The following is a 20391-nucleotide window of genomic DNA, read 5'->3' as shown; positions in this document are numbered from 1 at the left end:
TCCAATTGGCAAAAATCTGTACCTGTATATAATCCACTGGATTTTTTCCTTCACCCTCCTCTGTTACAAGAGCTTTTCCCTGCTCTCGCAGGTACCCACTCATGCACTCGCACATCGCCTTCAGACCATTTGGCACGCGTCCAAACAGCTTGTACATACATGCCAAGTCTGTAGTGGAGGTACACAGGACAGGTAATTTGTTCAGGGTACCAGTGACACATCAGCATACTTTCACATGAATCAGGAAGTCAACAGACTTCCTATGCAGAGATGGCACCAACACTCCGTATGTTTAATACAACACAAATCCTCAAAAAAACAACAACAATCTACCAAGAGAATAACCTATGAAGTACATATCAGTTGTTTGTGGAGGATTTCACATCCAATAAGACTCATTAAACTTTTGGACAGCATCGCTGAGCTACAAAATTGGTTCAACCTATGTATAGTACTTGGTTTAAACACGGACTGTATCTACTACATTTTGTAGTCTGAAAATCCACGACAACTCAATTTTTCATAACTTGAAAGGATTCCACAAAGTAGGCATAACTGCTTAACTACGCATAACAATATGGTGGGAACGAGGGGTAGACGGGACCACACCTGTCAATGAGTCTTGGTGGGGGTGGGGCCAGTGACAATTGCCTTAGGGGAAATCACACAATGGGTGTGGTTAATTGCGTAAAATGACGGACAGACCAACAGTAGCGCCAACAGAAAAAAAACTACTTAGAGGTGTGGTTAATGTTGGGATATAACCGTAGAGTCGGACAACATCGTTGCCAGATGTGCGATAAATATACAGATACGAGCTAATGAGGCACCTCCAATTGTGATTGGTGAGGCCAGATTGTATTTTGAACCCACATGGGTCACATGGACACATTGTGTTTCCCCCACCAATCACAACCAGGAAGCATCACCATTGTTTTTAAACAATCGGGAGTTGAATGAATGCAATTATTGAAATTCTCCAACTTGGACAAATGCCGTGATGATACCATCAAGACAAAATCATGACTGCAAACCCAAAAGGCCTTCCAGCAGTGCAAAAATGTCAAAGTCAAATGCTGTCACCAAAGCGATGAAAAGTGAAACTACCAAACAGTTTCGCCATTATTGGGGCTTGCCAGGGCAACACATCGCTGTTTCATCCACTTCATGACTTTGAAGCCTTTCGGCTTATATAATGGTTAATGATGCACCGTTGAAACATCTGGAGACACCTACTAAACATCAAGTGGCACAACCGTGTGATAAACGATGTAGTCTAATGGAGATGATCGGCGACCGATGGTGTCTCAGCAGTAGCAATGTGATGGGGCGCAAGCATGGTTTCGGTGGGGATGAGGACTGCACACTAAGAGCCTGGTATCAAGCCATTATACTTGTGTTTGCGATGCAGCCTGGCACTGCAGCTTGATGGGAGACCAAGGAAGGATGAGACAAAGACAAAGACAAAACTACGGTGGGACCATGTGTGGAGATGATGATTGGTGGCAGTGGGGCGCCATGTCCGAGCGGGCAGAGGTGTCCCGGGATAGGATCGGCGTACCTGGGAATACCCCGGAGGTCACATGGGAGGTTGCGCAGATTAACATTTTTGCCACTTTGGGGATGGATGGGGAAACAGAGCACGGATAAGGAGATGGATTGGTCCATGAGTCGTGGTTCCTTGATGGATGAAGATGGATGTTTTGGGACAAGGGAAGGCACCATTTAACCTTCGAGACTCACAAGTGGAGATGACAACCGGTGGCGGTGGTGCATACACACGCACACGAATACCGATTATACATACACACTCGTGCATGTTTGTGATTGTACATGTACATGAATAGTAATAATGCGCGCGTGCAGACGCAAGTACTTGCAGAGAACAACCATTATTTAAAGAAAGATGTCGGGATGGTTTCACATGATCATTTCTTGTGACCATCTCGACCTTGCTTACTTACTATTTGGCATGCCATCCATAAATCCTTTTACAATTTTTCTTTAAAATATTTAATTTTTTTTTTTTCATTAAAAACAGCTTCTTCCATGAAGAGGCTTTTCACTCTGGTAATGACCAAGCTCTCCCAAGCTTAAAAAATAAAATAAAAAATAAAAAAACAAGTACATATCTATAAACTTAAACAACCAACAGCTTGTCATTAAAATTGCCAACCCAAAGTACGTGCAATTAATAGCGACAAGATGGGGTCAGCGGTTATTCACAAGGGAAAATTAAGTGACGGATCATTGAGTGTGACATATTTTGGCCTCAACACACACCTTCCGTCTTGCCATGCTTAAGCATGTGCACCAAGCCAGAGTTCTCCATCTCCACGATGGTTTTCATGTGTTTTGAGATCAGTTCCTCCTCAACAACACGCACAATCGGCTCCTCTGTTGACTTGTCGAGGTAGTGTACGGCACGCTCCGTCTCCTCCGTAATGCGTGCTTCCACCTTTTTGATGTACACTGACGCGCTGTTCTCTGCTAGGAACTTCTGGCTCTCCACCTGTGTAATTGTAATGTGCAAGAGTTATTAACAATACAAATAATGCATCAAATCACAGGCCATCTCCAGAATGAATATGCAAGAACAGTCAAGGTATTACAAAAAAAAAGTCAAGGTTTTCCCATACTCGTCACAGAGTATCGGGGCACTCATGATAAGTTGCGAAAGCTGCTGGCTAAGACCCATCCCAAGACTACTCTGTTGCAAGATTTTAGAGGTTAGGGCAGGAATTTAGAATTTGACCCGGCTACCAGCACACAATGGCAGACTCTCACAAAATATATTTTGTAGAAAAAGATTGTTAAAGGTTCAACAAAAAAACAAACAAAAAAACCCACCTGCAATTCAAAATGGCACCCAAAATAGATCGAAATTCAAGTAGTGGCACATTATTTTCCTTGGCACACCTGAGCTCCTGACCACGTACTAAGCTTTCATCCACAGCCCGATCGAGAAATGCTCTCCACTCAGGGCTAATGCTCCTGCCTCTCACCTTTCTCGGCTTCACGCTGTGGAAACCAAGGCATTAGGGATCATTGGTATCTTTCACGGTGAGGCTGTCTTTGGGTCTCTCACTCTCTTACCAAAGGCAAGGCAGGTCGGTGGTCTTTCTGTCTTCCACCATCTCCTTTCAGGCCTCACCCCTCCTGCTCTATCTGCGATTTGTCCCCCCCCGCTCCCCCGCCATATTTCTGTGGGGCACTCAAGGTCCACCAACAACACCCTTCTTTTAAAACTGCCAAAATCAAGAATCACTGCTCACCTTCTCCCTTTCATTCCTTTTTTTTTTCCCCACACCTTGAGAACAAACTCCAACACTCTCTTCAATCCCACTCATCCCTCCAGGTCTTCAAAACAGCTGTTCACCACAAACTCTGATCTTCCCCCATTCAAAACCATGATCTTTTCTACCTCTGTTAATCCACCCCAAACCCACCTCCTTCAAATTCCCTGTTTTCCTTCCTGAAAGTCCCTGGAGTGTCCATCTTGTTTATCCCGTCCCATCCCTCTCCATTGCACAGATCTCCTAATTTATCTGTTCCCCACTGTTTTGTGCTTCCCTCTCATCTTCTGTTCTGTGCGTTAGCTCTTATACGAGCCTTGACATATACAGTAATCTATATAGTACTAAAACTCTCATCTTGTATGTATGTGTGTGTATATATATATATATATATATATATATATATGTATATATATATATATATATATATATATATATATATATATATATATATATATATATATATATATATATATATATATATATATATATATACATACATACATACATATATAGATACAGCTCTGGAAAAGACTATGAGACCACTCCAAAAAAAATTAAATCAGCATCTCCACATGTATGGCAGCCATTCCATTCCAGTGTCTGTTGAATTCCAACACAGGCACACCTGATTCTACTTAGTGAGGTACTGATTAGGTGATCACCTGAACCAAATCTTATTTAACAAGGAAAAGTACAAAAACCACTGCTGTGGTCATCACTATCCTCTTGCAATAGGACCAGCTGGATGGCAAAAACAGTGCTAGTAGTACCTCAAAAGTAATTGGAATCAAAAAAATAACTATTGACCATGCCAAAAGAGGTGAAAAGAAAAGTTTTGAGTGAGGAAAAGAAGGGTTCAATTCTGGCTTTACTGGCAGAGGGATACAGTGAGCGTTACGTTGCTTCCATCCCTAAAATTTCAAAAACCGGTTCATAAGAACAAGGTCAAGCAGCAGACATTGGGGACAACAAAGCTACAAACTGGCAGAGGGCGAAAACGACTTTCCACTGATCGGGATGACCGCAGACTCATTCGAATGTCACTTAACAACCGTAGGATGACATCAAGTGACCTACAAAAAGAATGGCAAACGGCAGCTGGGGTGAAGTGCACGGCGAGGACGGTTAGAAACAGGCTCCGAGAGGCAGGGCTGAAGTTGTGCAAAGCTAGAAAAAAGCCCTTCATCAATGAGAAGCAAAGAAGAGCCAGGCTGAGGTTTGCAAAAGACCATAAGGATTGGACTGTAGAGGACTGGAGTAAGGTTATCTTCTCTGACGAGTCCAATTTTCAGTTTTGCCCAGTACCTGGTCGTCTAATGGTTAGACGGAGACCGGGAGAGGCCTACAAGCCACAGTGTCTCACAACCACTGTGAAATTTGGTGGTGGATCGGTGATGATCTGGGGGTGCTTCAGCAAGGCTGAAATCGGGCAGATTTGTCTTTGTGAAGGACTCATGAATCAAGCCACATACAAGGTTGTCCTGGAAGAACATTTGCTTCCTTCTGCTTTGACAATGTTCCCCAACTGTGAGGATTGGTTTTTCCAGCAGGACAATGCTCCATGCCACACAGCCAGGTCAATCAAGGTGGATGGAGGACCATCAGATCAAGACCCTGTCATGGCCAGCCCAATCTCCAGACCTGAACCCCATTGAAAACCTCTGGAATGTGATCAAGAGGAAGATGGATGGTCACAAGTCATCAAACAAAGCCGAGCTGCTTGAATTTTTGTGCCAGGAGGGGCATAAAGTCACCCACCAGCAATGTGAAAGACTGGTGGAGAGCATGCCAAGACGCATGAAAGCTGTGATTGAAAATCAGGGTTATTCCACAAAATATTGATTTCTGAACTCTTCCTAAGTGAAAACATTCGTATTGTGTTGTTTAAAAATGAATATGAACTTGTTTTGTTTGTATTATTTGAGGTCTGAAAACACTGAATCTTTGTTTTTATTTTGACTAGTTGTCATTTTCTGCAAAAAAATGCTCTAAATGACAATTTTTTATTCGGAATTTGGGAGAAATGTTGTCAGTAGTTTATAGAATAAAACAAAAATGTTCATTTTACTCAAACACATTCCTATAAATTATAAAACCAGAAAAACTGATAATTTTGCAGTGGTCTCTTAATTTTTTCCAGAGCTGTGTATATATATATATATATATATATGTATATATATATATATATATATATATATATATATATATATATATATATATATATATATATATATATATATGTTTGAATGTTCCCCAAATACAGCCAAAACGGTACACGGCAGCACAAAAATTTAATCAATTCCTGATTCAGTCAAGTACTCTTCGGGAGGATTTGATCAATGCAAACAACCTCAGCTGTGTAGTTCGCTGGAGCTATCTTTTTTTTCTATTTCTTGAAATGATTTTTTTTTTTTTCATCAATCGCTGTCACATCGGGAACCCAACGGGTTCACGGGTCGTCTAGTATGTATGTATGTATGTATGTATGTATGTATGTATGTATGTATGTATGTATGTATACATATATGTTCTTCTTCTTTCGGCTGCTCCCGTTCGGGATCGCCACAGCGGATCATCCGTATGATCCGCATAGTGATTTGGCACATGTTTTACGCCGGATGCCCTTCCTGACGCAACCCTGGTTGCCTCTTACAACACAGGGATTTGGTACACCTATTTTAACCGGGGTATACACCGGCCCAGTATACTGGTACTCATTTCGCTGACCTCGGAAGGATGACAGGCTGAGTCAACCCCCTGGTGTATTAATTCAGTGGCCCAACCGGGCTTGAACTCAGGACCTTTTGGATCCCAAGCCGCTGCCCGAACCACTGCGCCAACACCAGGCTATATATATATATATATATATATATATATATATATATATATATATATATATATATATATATATATATATATATATATATATATATATATATATATATATATATATATATATAAATATTGCATATATTTATATATACACAAATATGTACATACACTACTGGTCAAAAGTTTCAAAACACCCCAATTTTTCCAGTTTTTTACTGAAATTTAAGCAGTTTAATGTTTCAATATACTCTGAAATTAAAGCACACAACAAATAAACAATTGCAGATAAAAAATAATTCACGGAATCGTTTTGTTGAACAAAATTCAATCCAAATTTTGACTCATCAAAGTAGCCACCTTTTACAGATATAACAGCCAAACATACTCGTGGCATTCTTTCTTCAATGGAAATCAAATATAATTTGGAAAGTTCTTCCCAACACTGTTGCAGAAGTTCCCACATATGTGTTGCACTTGTAGGTTGCTTTGCTTTCACCCTTCTGTCCAGTTCATCCCAAACCAGCTCGATGGGGTTTAAGTCTGGAGACTGTGCTGGCCATTCCACGATTTAAAGCCTCCAGTCTTGTTCCTTTCTTCTAAGGTAGTTCGAACATAGCCCGGAGGTATGTTTTGGGTCGTTATCTTGCTGTAGGACGAACCCCTGACCAACTCGGCGTAGACCAGAGGGTATTGCATGGCGCTGAAAAATGCTGTGGTAGCCCTTTTGGTTCAAGGTGCCAGTCACTCTGTGCAAGTCGCCGTCTCTGAATCCAGCGAAAGAGCCCCAGATCATCACGCTTCCTCCTCCAAGTTTGACAGTTGGTGTCACACACTGAGGAATCATCCTTCCACCTACTCGATGGCGTACAAAAACCCTGCGTGATGAACCGAAGATTTCAAATTTTGATTAATCGGTCCATGAGACCTTCCTCCAGTTTTCAGTTGTCCACTGGCGGTGCTTCATGGCCCAGGAAAGCCTCTTTTTCTTATTTTGCAATCTTAGCAATCCCTTTCTTACCCACTCGACCTGTCAAACCTGCAGCTCGAAGTCTTCTCTTCACAGCTGAAACTGAGACTTCCTTACTTCGACCAGTGTTAAGTTGTGCTTGAAGCTGCTGTCCTGGGAGCCACCTATCACGCAAGCTGTTGACTCTCAGAAACTTGTTTTCTGATTGTGTTGTGGCTTTGGGTCTGCCAGATCTCTTCCTGTCAGAGTTTCCTCCAGTTTCCAAGTGCCTTTTGATGGTGTAGGAAACTCTACTCACTGACACCTTGGCGATTTGGAATTTCTCTAAAGGAAAGACCTACACTTTTAAGGATTATAATGGTCTGTCTGTCTTCCTTCGTTAATTGTCTTTTTCTCACCATTATGAATGCAATATACGACTTCCTGCAGTGCAATATTGCCCAAAAAATGCTTCAGAGGTTGGAGCAACACAGTCTGTTCCAACACTGCTTTTATACAGACAGAGGGTTTGTAACTAATCAACAAAAATTGGGACACCTGTAGGAATGGTTTGCATCAACTTTCAAGGATTAATTTACTGCCATTGCTGCAGAACAGTTGCAGTTGCTCACCCATTACTTGTTCCCTGGAAAAGGCCTTTTTTAACAACTCTGAAATTTACATTATTTTTCAGTTTTTGGTAACATAAACTTGTGTTTTTCAACCTCTGGCAGTTTACCACTTAGCTTTGTTCCATTTCAGGTTTTTCACTGGACTTGAACTGCTTAAATTTCAGTAAAAACTGGAAAAATTGGAGTGTTATAAATCTTTTGACCGGTCGTGTATATCCACCTTCGGGACTTTTAAACTTGACGATGATTTACTTATAGATGAGGGTGGGGGGCTGGGATGTCGGGAATAAACTTGAATGCTACCACACAAAAGAAAATTTTAGCCAAGTTTAGTCACAATCCAATCAGCAGTTTCGGAAAAGTTACAAGTGTGTTCGGACAGATGATGCGCTATCCCATAAGCTCACCTGAAATATGTTACAGGTGAGATTAAAAAGGATTGTTCAATACAAAGTTTGTATGTATACACTATACATATAGATTTCACTTTCATCCTATATGTAGAATCCCTGTATTTTTCACTTGTAGCTATATAATCGAGAGCGACTGTCAGGATGGCCTAGACCCTAGAGGTACACACACTTGCCTCCAGGCTGTCTTGCATGGGTTTGAATCTCAACCGAGCTATAAACGGTCACCGCAGTGTTTCACAGGTAGGGTGATTCATCAATGCACGTGCCATCTCTTGGATGGATATTAAATGGAATTCCCGTCCACCGACATCAGCTGGTGGAGGTTAACAATCCCACAGTGACCTTCACAAAGAGGAGGTGAGTATTCGCTGGCACCCTGAGCAAATGACAAATTCCTGCCCTAACAAGCAGGGAGCACTGCATCAGCAGACAGCCACGCTCTCAGCAGTAATGTAAACTAGCAGCCGAGGCTGCACACAAAATGATGACCCGAATGAGGGCACTGCCCCTGGAACCCATGGAGGCTGAGCCGGCCAAGCTGGTGTCCAAGATCACAGACCTAATTCTAAATTCCAGTTAAAAGCCTGAAAAGCATTAATGTTAAAGAGCATGAATGCATAACAAAATAGTTCCAGTTCAGCCCTTGAAGACGGCTTGTCTTCCTGCATATTTCCTGTGTCCTCACCTGGAAAAATTCCGCAGACATATTCAAAAAGGGGATTTCAAAGTCTTCTTCATAAACCACACGATTGTCAATGCCAAGTGTCATTAACATCTGGCATGCATTCCGTATGTATCCCCTGTTGGGCAGAAAGTATGGGGGAAAAGGGGGGTTAAAAAAAAAAATTGGATAGTTCATTAGCTTCTTCAAATTGTAGTAGCTCGTAAATTCACAACCTTATTTTCACATAGCAGCATATTGCTACTTTACTTGTTTGCTACTGAGTAACTTTTTCACTACTTTAGTATAGCGTAAGCCAATAGTACAAAATACTGGACACCTTGAGAAAAAAACCCAAAACGTAACCCTGGCATTTAAAAATCATTTGAGAAGCCTAAAATATAGTGGTTTTTATTTATTTATTTCAAATCCAGGTGCCGAGGCTCATTGAAAAAGAGGAGTAACAAAGGGCAAAGGGTCAACAAACAAAATGATGGGGCAGAGGGGAAACAGGACTAGAATGCATGGATGAACCACAGCATAAGGAAAGGGGTTGTGGGTGAAAGGGAGATGTTGATTTAAGGACTGTAGAAAAGTGAAGCTTTAGAAATGAGAGAGACCATGAGGTGTGAAAAAGTAGCACGTTTGAAGGCCTGGAGAGAAGAGTGCAAAACGGACTTGGGGATAACATAGGTGATCGTTAAACTCAGACTCGGGAAGGGTAACAAGATAAGGTTTTCTGAAACGATGCACATGACCTAGAGGGGCAGGGTTGGGGGCTGGAGTGAAGGAGGAGCCACACCATAAAAGAGCCAGTGAAAGATTGCAAGGACATCAACCTGCCTGCAGTGAGCAAGAAGCAGATCCTGAGACACGGCCACCATTTTACGTTCACCTGTGACAACCACTATTTTGCCAGATCAGCATCAATGGAATGAAAGTTATAATACAGATTGTAGGCTCATTTTATACAGCATGTTAGGCCCAAGAGAGGCCTTCTACGTTGAAGCGTGTATACTTTACCAACTTATACATTTCAGTTTCCCATGCAGCTCTCTAAAAGTAAGCTCGACTTCGAAGCCAGGATGGCTACTGGTTGAGAAATGATCACATTCCCAAGGTTCATCACACGTTTTTGTGTTTTAGTGGTGATGAAGGGGAAAAATTGCAGATGTAGTGGAGGCTGGAAAAGCAAAATGATAATACATACCTTTTTGCGTCACCTAACGGCAGGATATTTAAAAGTTGTGGTTGAAGCAAAATGAGGTGCTTGCTGCCGAGATTTTTAAAACTTGTTACAATTTCGCTGGAGTACGAGGATAGTGACATGCTCTTAAGCAAAACTTCAGTGCCCGTTGCAAGTTGCACCGATGGTATCGAGGAGTTCGGAATGACATCACATGCAGTCTTGAGGAAGCAAGGCAGAGTGATTCTCCCCTCTGTGTGAAGTTCATCAGTGAGTCCGTTTGGTTTTTTTACTCAGCATCCGATTGCAACATTCTAATTTCTCTGTGATGAGCTTGGTTTCCAAAAGCTTGGAATCCATATTAATATTATTATTCTCTGCAGTCAGTTTCCAATCACAACCATGAACAAAGTCTCAAATGAAGACACTGCAGAATGAATCCCGAGACGATGCTTTATCGGATATTTTTTCGCAAGTGCAAAAACATTAAACTCTTAAAAACAACCGGTGAGAAATAGATACTTTAGGCTGTGGGAGGGCCTTATTTATTAGCGTTTGAGCAACTCATGAAATTACACCTTCAGCAAGTATTGATACCTTTATACCGAAACACACTACCTTGATGTGTTCCCAGACTCGGTGGTGTAATGGTTGTAGCATCTGCTCCGAGTCTGGGAGGTTAGTGGTTCAAGTTCTGGCAGAGTCATATTAAAGACTTAATCAAAAAAAGGAAGTGCTGCTTCATTGCTTCATGTTCAGCATTTAAATGTATAGAACACGGACAATGTCCACGGGGAGGAGGAAATGCCCTGTTGAATGCGGTGCCATTGCTACGATGTCATTGCTACCCAGAGTATCCAAGGAAGTGACGGCACTTCCTCCAAACTCAGTGGCCTGTGTGCGTCTGTGTGCGTCATTAAGAACCTTTCGATCTTGGATTTAAAAAAAAAAAATTTTTTTTTTAATTTTATGCCATGCCTCCACTTCACTGCAAATGATTTATCCGTGCCAAGAAGAGACCGAGCTGCAGACTGTTCATGTCCACACTACCAAGAAAACTGTGAGGAACACGTCATCAAGCCGCCCGAGCAGAAAATGCAATTCACTTATTAATGGATTTCCCACATATTCAGTCACACGTGCAAAGCATTCCCAAGTCAATGTGATTCGAAACCAATTGGACGAACAGGACATACCAGACAGACGCAACGTGGCTCAGCATCACTTCTGGCACGCGACGTTAAGTGGCGCTCGAGCCGACTTAATGCGGACACGGAGCCGAAGTACGAGTAAATAACAAGGCAAGCTATACCACTGAGTGGAGGAAAAATGCAAGATCCTGGAAGGAAAGGCAAAAATACCTTCAGTGAAATGGACTCTGGTTAAATAATTTTCAGATTTGGGTTATTCCAAAAAAAATATTACAATCGAGTAAAATCAAATGAAATTACAGTGTCCGTGAGCATTCTTTATTCAAGACTGCTGATAGCCGTTGGTAGAAATTTCACAAGTATTATCTGATTCGTTACCAAGGTATCAAATGAAGGTACTTGAGCCCTTAAAAACGAAGTTTTTACAAACGGGCAGAATGCAGAAGCAACCAAGTAACTCGTAAATTCATATTTCTGTTGCTTCACTACTTTTCACCGAAGATTGCCAAATTCAAGCTGGGTTGGTAATTTCGGAAAAGGAATTTTGCACTTTCCTTTCAATCAACAATTTCCTTCGACCGACGTTAAGACTCATCAAAATGTGCATATTCATTGCACCAGGAGATATCTATTTACTCATCGGACGAGCAGAACTTGGAGCTATCCACCCGTGCTGTTGAGCCCTCCGGTTTGGGTTCGAATCTCAAACCAACTATAAACTGCCTTCCTGGCATCTCGCACGCAGGACTGTGGACGTGTGCCATCCATCAGAAGGACTTGAAGCAGGAGGACCAGTCTGCCAGCAATGGTATTTCATTGGTGGGTGTTAAAGCTCCCACGGTGTCTTTTGGGAAGAGGCGGCGAGTTATCACCAGCACCCTGAACAAATTACAAGTTCCTGCCACAGTCAAATGCCAGGCCTGGCGAGCAGTCATTACTGTTCCTTTTATCAGCAAAAGTAGGGTTGGGAGGATGGCCAAAAAGCACACACATCCTTCTGAAAGATAAATGCAGACCAAAACTTCCTCTCTTCAGACCTTAACAACAACAAAAAATAATCACAATCTGGTCAAAGACATGGAAAATGTCTTCTAACGCTGAGAAATCACACACACTCACCCTCTCTGAATCATACCACAAACCCTCCTATCTACTGACTCAACAACCCTCTCGAAAAAGTTGTCACTCAAACTCTTGGGTCTCACTCAGTCATGATCTTTCTTGGGCAAGCCACATATCAAAGTTGGTCTACAAAGCCAGATGCCAAATGGGCATCCCTCCATCGTGCAAGGTCCTTCCTTGGCACACCTGAGCTCCAATCCACCGACAAGGCTTTCATCTACAGCTTGATGGAGTACTGCTCTCCCCTATGACCTGGCACCCCTGTCCCATATCTTGTTCAGCTTGATGCTGTGGAAACCAATGCTTTCAGGATCACTGGAATCTCTCATGATGAAGCTGAGTCTATGAGCCGATCACTTCACCATTGCCGACAGGTCGGTGGTCTATGTCATATTCCGCCTCCTTTCTGGTCTTGCATCCATGACCTCACCATATTTCCACCCCCACTCCCACACCCCCCCACCCCAATGTAGGTATCGAAAGGGTGCACACAGTCCACCAGCCTCTACTGAAACTGCCTAAATCCAGAACCACTGCTCACCTCCACTCTCTTGTTATTCTTTTTCCTGCCTGTGGAACCAACTTACACATTCTCTTCAATTTAATTCTTCCCTCCAGGTCTTCAAGACAGCTGTTGCCCACAACCTCAAATCATCCTCCATCCAAAACCATGATCTTTTCTACACCCGTTAAACCACCCCTCCCAAAACTTTGTTTCCATATCCATCTTGTCCACCCCTTGCATTCTCCCCTACCCCTCATCGTTACCTGCATCCCTTGTTTGTCCATGTCTGTCTATTTTCTCCGTTCTGTGGTTTCTCTGTTCTCCATCTATTTCCTCCCTTCTCCTGCTGTTCCTCTTGTTATGTTACGTCCTGATCTGTTCTGTGTTCCAGCTGTTTCACAAGCCTTGACCATGTATACAATAAAATAAAATAAACCAATGTCACCCGCAGGGTGACCCGTATCTTGCCAAAAGGTGACCACGTGTGACTTCTTTAAGGTCACACTGAGGTGAACAGAGCTGCTATCCACCAGGAGCGACTCCTTGAGGAATATCTGCCTACGAGAGATTCCGATGAGAATCGTTCTACAGAGTAACCATGAAAAATATGCTTTTGCCTCATAACGTCACCAAATGACATCATAACGTCTCAAGCTTGACATATCTAGAAAGCACTCATCGAGGTGTTCAATTTGAGGTACTACACGATATGGTTCCTAAAACTTGAAAATTTGACCTTGGGGTCAAATATGTTTGACCTGAGGCGCTAACCATGAAGGTCAAGGCCAATCGCCACCAAAAATTAATCAGCTGAGCGCCAGACCATGAACTATATTCCCATGAAGTTTGAAGACGATCCGATCAAGATTACTCAAAAAATAAGGGTTTCGTCGACTCCCCTGATTTGCGACAGTGACCTTGACCTTTGACCTACAAAATTTTGTGCGCTGAAAGGGACCTCTATAGGCCTCTGATATGCGAAGTTACAAAAATTTCCAATGATAACTGTGCTCTGCAGAATTTTTTATACATGATTACAGAAAAACAAACAAACAAACAAACAAAAAATAAAAAAACATACAAGCTGACTAACATATCTTACAAAAACTTCGTTTTGGCAAGATAATAAACACTGCGGGTAGCCAATGATCATCTCTTCTCAGGTGTTCCTAAACACCAAGTTATATCGCTTGCTATCCCTGAGTTTAGTTGTTGTATCGGCTGCAGCTTCTGCAGCAAGTACAAATTCAAACTGAATGTTCTCACGTTACATGTGAACAATCATCTTCGACTACTAACTATTATTTATTCGCTGCAACACTTTGGATTATATTGAGAACATGAATGGTGAAAAACAAGAGAAGCGGGAAGAAAGGAGAAGGGCTGGTTGTTAATAGGGTCTGACGGAGACGGAGAGAAGGACGACGAGGAGTTTGGAAGGAGAATTGTGTGTGGGGCCTAAAAATATGGATACATACATATGCTTCTTGCAGAAAAATCACAAACACATGGTGAACTGGAAGGGCACTCGGTAGAGCACATACCTCCACCACATAAAGCCTGATCCACGAGAACATATCGGGCCCGTTACATTTTTGAAATATCACGCAATACAGTACGATATCGTTTTTGGCCCGATTTCGCAATGGTGAAGAATCACTTTAAAGTTAAATATTTCTCGTATCCAGATGCAGATTCTGATCTTCACCAACATTGAATCAATTCGTCCTTGGCACACACCCAACGTGTCCACCCAGTTTTGTCCGAATCCGTCCACAACTTTTTGAGATCTCGTGCCCCATATAATTTTTTGCCCCATCTTTCAATGGTGAGGAATCATTGAAAAAATTATAGTAGTCCGATCTGGATCCAGATCTTCACCAAAATCTAATCAGTTGGTCCTTGTCTGCCAGGTGTTGGCTTAGCGGTTAGGGTGGTGGCTTGGGATCCTCGGGTCCTGAGTTTGAGACCCATTTTTCCACTGAATTAACACCAGGGGGTTGACTCAGCCTGTCATCCTTCTGAGGTTGGCGAAGTGAGCACCAGTATACTGGTAATAGGGGCACTACATCAGCGGCATAGCCGCGCCCTTAAACAATGATGCGACCAGCAGCCAAAAAGGCAGCACACGATGGGAACCCAACCTGTCCACAAAATTTCATCCGGATCTGTCCACAACTTTTTGACATATCCTGCACACAGACAAACAAGCAGAGACAAACAGACAGAAACGGGTGAAAACATAACCTCCTTCACCTTCAGTGGCAGAGGTAATGAGAATGTCTGTAGAGCGCGGACCTCTTCCAGGATAAACAGTTTACGTTTTGAATTCCACTGAACCAAAATCTAATTGGCTTGTTCTTGTCACCTACCCACTCCATCCACCAACTTTTATCATAATTCATCCACAACTCTTTGAAAAAAAATAATAAATGTATGTAAATATATATATATATATATATATATATATATATATATATATATATATATATATATATATATATATATATATATATATATATTGTTGTTGATTCGGTAGCGCTTAACAGCACTGCATCTCAGGGGTTATATCGCCGGCTAGTTCGGCACAGTTCTTGGGTCACGCGCCTAAGATCACAATACCAAAGTACCCCTGTGCCTTCCCAGTTGGGGATATACCCCCGGCTACAGACTGGGTTTGATCAGAGACCGAGCGAAGTCTGCCGCAGTCCGTAGCCAGTTTAGTTTTTAATACAAATCGAGCGATTGTTCTTCAGCGCGACACAAATAAATTCAGTGCGGCAAATTTCGTATGAATCAGCCAGATTTAATGGGGAAACAGAGGAACACGACACATGCATTCACGATAACGTTATCATTCATCTATAACCCGTCCTTATCTCGGGAGCTACGGATACGGGTTTTGCAGGGGGCTCTAGCAAAATAAGCCTTAGGCCTGGACAACATGCATACAAGACACGGAGTACTTGGTGGTGCCTCATGGACGAGAGGAAAGGTGTGGAAGGTACGAATGGGGCTCGTGACAAGCCGATGTCGCTGGATTCGAGCGCCCAGACCAAGCACGCAGCGTGGCAAAATGGCGGCGATGTACTCCTATCGGCACAGCTCATGCACGCAGCCTCGGTGCTGCTGTGAGGTCGACGGCACAAGAGAGTGAGTTCTATGGTGTGTGTTCCAGCTGGTTTTTCACAAGGTCCAGTACGCAAATCCAGGCCTGGCCAGTCCACCAGATTAGGCCAAATCTGGGTGTTGGACTCTGCAGGTGGATCGATGGGATGAAAAGACGCGGTCGAGCTGTGCAGGGAGTAAGGACAGTCAGAGGCTTTGTGGTTGGATTCAGGATGAACCTGGGGATGACCTGCATGCTGGATCCATGGCCAAGGAGGAACAGCTGGTCAAGTGACTCCTCATAAAGCAGATCGCAGACAGGAAAAAGCAGTTCCTCTTGCCTTTCGGGGCGGGCTTTTCGGACCACCTCCGGGGACACGTGATTGGTCCATCGTTAGACTCTGCAGCAGCTCTCCGCCAATGGGTTGCTGGTATGTCTTGTTGACTGGCTCTGTCAGGGCGCTGGTTAAGAGGGGGGAAGGAAGAAGAAGGCGCCTCTCGGTACACCACCACTGTATGAACACTGGACCGCCTGCTACACCTTCCGACACACATTTAACGTCCGATTACCAAACAACCTGGCTAAACATGCATTTAAGGGGGGATCTGGGCTAATCCTATATTTAATAACCCACTAAGGGCCCATTTCCGCAACAATATTACTAAAACTCTCATCTTGTATGTATATATGTATGTATGTATGTTCCCAAAATACAGCCGAAACGGTAGAAGATAGCCAAATAAATTCAACCTACCTTACTCACCATTCTCCTGCGGTGTGCAGTATCAAATTTCGTTCAAATCGGGCAAAAAAAAAATTATTAAAAAAAACAATTCCCAAGTATAAGCAAGTATGCGCTTGGAGTTGATAACAGAATAGGAAAAAGAAATTCCCAGAGGAACGGAGGAATAAAAATGTTAACATTGGAGAATGTTGCTCAAAATTTTCTTCAAGTAATACAATGAAAACACAAAAGCTCTGTAAGGTTAAAGAAACTACAAATATAGAAGTCAAAACAGAAAGAAAACCTCACAGGCTAAAGAACAAATATTTCAAATGATCACAAACCTTCCATTGCAAATCAGAAATGGATCCACCGGTGCGGTTTTGTGAACGTCGTCACGTTTTCAGCCGTCTGGTCAAGGTTCGATTCTGACATGAACATTGAACTGTCAAACGAGTACATCAAAGGAAGGGCAGTCATCGAGCGGGACGTTAAACTGGACGTCACGACCATTACCATTCTCTGGAGAACGGTAAACACCCCACTGTGTCTTCCACAAGGTTGGGCCATCGTGTTGCTGCCGCGTTTACAAGGTGCTTGGCATATGCAGCATATGAATTGCAGTAAAGAAAGAAAAATCAAAAATAATTGAAATGCCAGGAAACCTGGCCACAAAAAGGAGTCAATCCAGTGAAGATCCTGAAGGGAATAGAGAGCAGCACCTTTCTGAGCTTTCTTTGCCAATCACACTTTGTTTTCAAAAGGTTAAATATTCCATAACTTCCGCGTCTTTGCGGGAATAACGACCTCTCTGGAGACGAGGATGACACTGCAGTCATTTCACTAAGTTGCGCAAATGCAAAATACCACTTATGTAAACGACATTGCATCGAGCTTGCTGGTGTTTGTGCAGTTGTCGTAATTCAATGTTCCTCCAAATATTTTGTACTATTGGCATTCGCACTTGTTAGTTCACCATTTTCACGGGGAGGTTTCCCCAATCAACATTCGACTAAAATCACGTTTCAACTGCTTTGTCACAATGATGGTTCTCCATTAGAGGATCGTTGTACGTGAGTTATATCGTCCGTGGAAGACACAAGAATAGCAATTCAACTTTTGACGGGTTAACACGAGAACTTCATGGAATTCAGTTTCACTTCCTCATTGTTGAAAGAAACAGAAAATTGCTCATGCTTTGTTTCTGAGCCAAACTGGTGTTTGAACATAAAATTGGTCTTCAGGCAAGTTCGTAATTACCAATTAAACACTTGGGATTCTCAGTGCGATTATCTAGAAATTGGCACGGAAGTTTTGGAACCGATTTCGTCGCCGTCCCACATGACACAAAACTAGAACAGTACTCGGTAGAGTGCATACCTCCGCCAGGTTGAACACTTTAGGTTTTCCATCCCACTTGATACGCCAGATCTGCTGACCTGGACCACAATCTAATTGGCTTGTTCTTGTCATCTAACCAACTCATTCATCAAGTTATGTCATAATCTATAAATACATTTTGAGATATCATGCTCTATATCGTTTTTGGCTCCATTTCTCAATGGTGAAGAATCCCGTATGAAAATTAGAAAGTACTCGAATCTGCATCCGGATTCAGATCTTCACCAAAATAGAATAAATCAATTTGTCCTTGCAACACACCCAACTTGTCCACCAAGTTTCAGCCAAATCTGTTCAAAACATTTTGAGATATCGCACTGTGTGTAGTTTTTTTGGCCCTATCTCTCAATGGTGAAGAATCACTTCAAAAATTCTAGTGTTCGGATCCGGAACTGAATCTTGACCAAAATCTAACAACATCGTCCTCATCACCTACCCAACCTGTCCACAAAATTTTGTCCCAATCCGCCCACAACCTTTTGAGATATGTTGCTTTCAGACAAACAAACAAGAAAGACATCAATCACAGCACGATACTTGCGAAATCCATCAAACAAATTTGACCTTCACATAGTTGGTGGTTGGATTCGGTGAGCCGATATGAAAATCGCCAATTTAGAAATTTGGCCTATGTTGACCTTTTGGCCAACACTGACCTCACAAAACTTTGTTGCTTGACCATCACAGTGATGGTGCCTACAGTCTGCGAAACTTTCAGAATTGGCCGAGCGGTTTGAGCTGAAGGCGAGCATACAAACAAACTCATGGAACAGATTAACCTACTTGGCAAAAAAAAAATATATATATATATTAATTTTTGCCAAGTAACAAGACGGACAGACAGATGTGAAAACATAGCATCCGTCCACCTTTGGTGGCGAAGGTAGCGAAAGAGTTCATAGAACACCTTACTGCATGCTGTGTTGAGAACAAGGACATGGGCGGGTTCTGCGAGCAGCAAATTTGATGTAAAATGCTGTGTACTTTTGTCCACGTACTGCTAATCGGAAGGGGTTTGAACGTTCCAAGGCGGTGACTTGTGTTCCACAGTGTTCAAGTGTATTATTCAACTGTTTGGAATGATTTTCAATTTGGTTTGACTGCCAGACAGGCAGACGGAGTAAAAAGATTATCTCACTCCTTTCTGCGCACGTACTGCACGATCGGGACAAATTCAGCGCCAAAGTATTGTACTACTGCAGGTTAACATTCAATCGAAACAAAGTTATTCCTCGATCATAAACTGACATTTGCAGACAGACAAAGTGAACCAATTACTCAACCCCACTTTACCCTCAGCATGTGCAAGATAAGCAAGATAAATCAAGTAAGAGTTTGACTGTTCAACTAAGGAGGAGCATGGACAAGAATGGCTCTTCTCATCGGATGAATAAATAGAGCTCAATTATGGCAGAAAGCACGTCAGCAAAAGCAATATCAGAGGGAAGGTCATCCTACCAGTACAGCCTGCGGACAAAACTGGAATCTGCAATAAATACTGCCATTTCTTTCAATCCTCACCCCCCCCCCCAATTGCATTTCCAAAACCTCATTTAACTCTACCTCACCTATCAACCACATCTCCACCCCGCTCTTTAGCGATCAGATTCAGTAGGGTTTGCTGCAAGTGCTCACGGATGTTCCCGTAACGAACCACTTGGTCTCGAAAGATGATAAGTCCCAAGTTGTACACGTTCTCCACATTGTTCTGCAGCACGTATACTCGATCCTAGTGTGGGGGCAAGCGGTCAACAAGTCGGCATTGTGCGCCACAAAAGCATCCGACGACAATGACAGTAAGAAGTGTTTGACGAATAACAATGACAACGGAGAATATATTCAACAGCAGTACCATGTACATTAGGATGTCACGGATCATAACCATGGAGGTTTGATGGTCGTTCCACGCCTGGTTTAGCGTCTGCAGCAAGTTGTTATTCAGAGAGTTCAATACGTCCACCCGCACCTGGCACAGGTCACAAATATCATCACAATTAAATCACAGCAGCGACGACCAAATGCTGCTGGAGGCCCAAAAAGGGAGACCTCCTGAACAGGCTAAGCAAGTTCCAAACATAAATATTCAAAACATAGCAAGGGGAATCCAAAATGTTTACTTATTTTGAAGGAGCTTATATACATACATCACATACACAACACAGACATTAAAGTGAAATGGACAAATCAATAGTACGAGGGATTGTTCACCTGGATTGCCTGCGTCGTGACTCAAATGTTCGGATGGGAAGACCAAACAAGGCAACCTCAAACTTGTCACAAAATAATGACAAATAATTCCGATCCCCACGTTACTGCCATCTCTCGGCACAAGACCAAGTCCCAAGGTCTGCTTCTCGCCCACCGCAGGCGGGTTGGTGGTCTCAGTTTTCTATCGCCTCGCTTCGGGCCC

General features: G+C 42.7%; 1 protein-coding gene across 1 annotated transcript in view; it reads right to left on the bottom strand.

The window, feature by feature from the left end:
* CUL3 (cullin 3) overlaps window positions 1-20391 on the bottom strand; it is an 82881-nt gene that overhangs the window by 54327 nt on the left and 8163 nt on the right. Inside the window, exons 3-7 of the mRNA XM_085855504.1 lie at window positions 19834-19947; window positions 19550-19710; window positions 8808-8922; window positions 2284-2512; window positions 23-168 (exon numbers count right to left, since the gene is read on the bottom strand). Of these exons, the coding sequence (XP_085711630.1) occupies window positions 23-168; window positions 2284-2512; window positions 8808-8922; window positions 19550-19710; window positions 19834-19947 (765 nt within the window). The remainder of the gene's footprint in view (window positions 1-22; window positions 169-2283; window positions 2513-8807; window positions 8923-19549; window positions 19711-19833; window positions 19948-20391) is intronic.

The sequence above is a fragment of the Eptatretus burgeri genome, chromosome 14 (genome assembly GCF_056783735.1).
Source record: "Eptatretus burgeri isolate ZD-2024b chromosome 14, Ebu_testis_v1, whole genome shotgun sequence".
Classification (NCBI taxonomy): domain Eukaryota; kingdom Metazoa; phylum Chordata; class Myxini; order Myxiniformes; family Myxinidae; genus Eptatretus; species Eptatretus burgeri.
The sequence above is the reverse complement of the archived record's forward strand: the minus strand, read 5'-3'. Positions and strand labels throughout refer to the sequence as shown.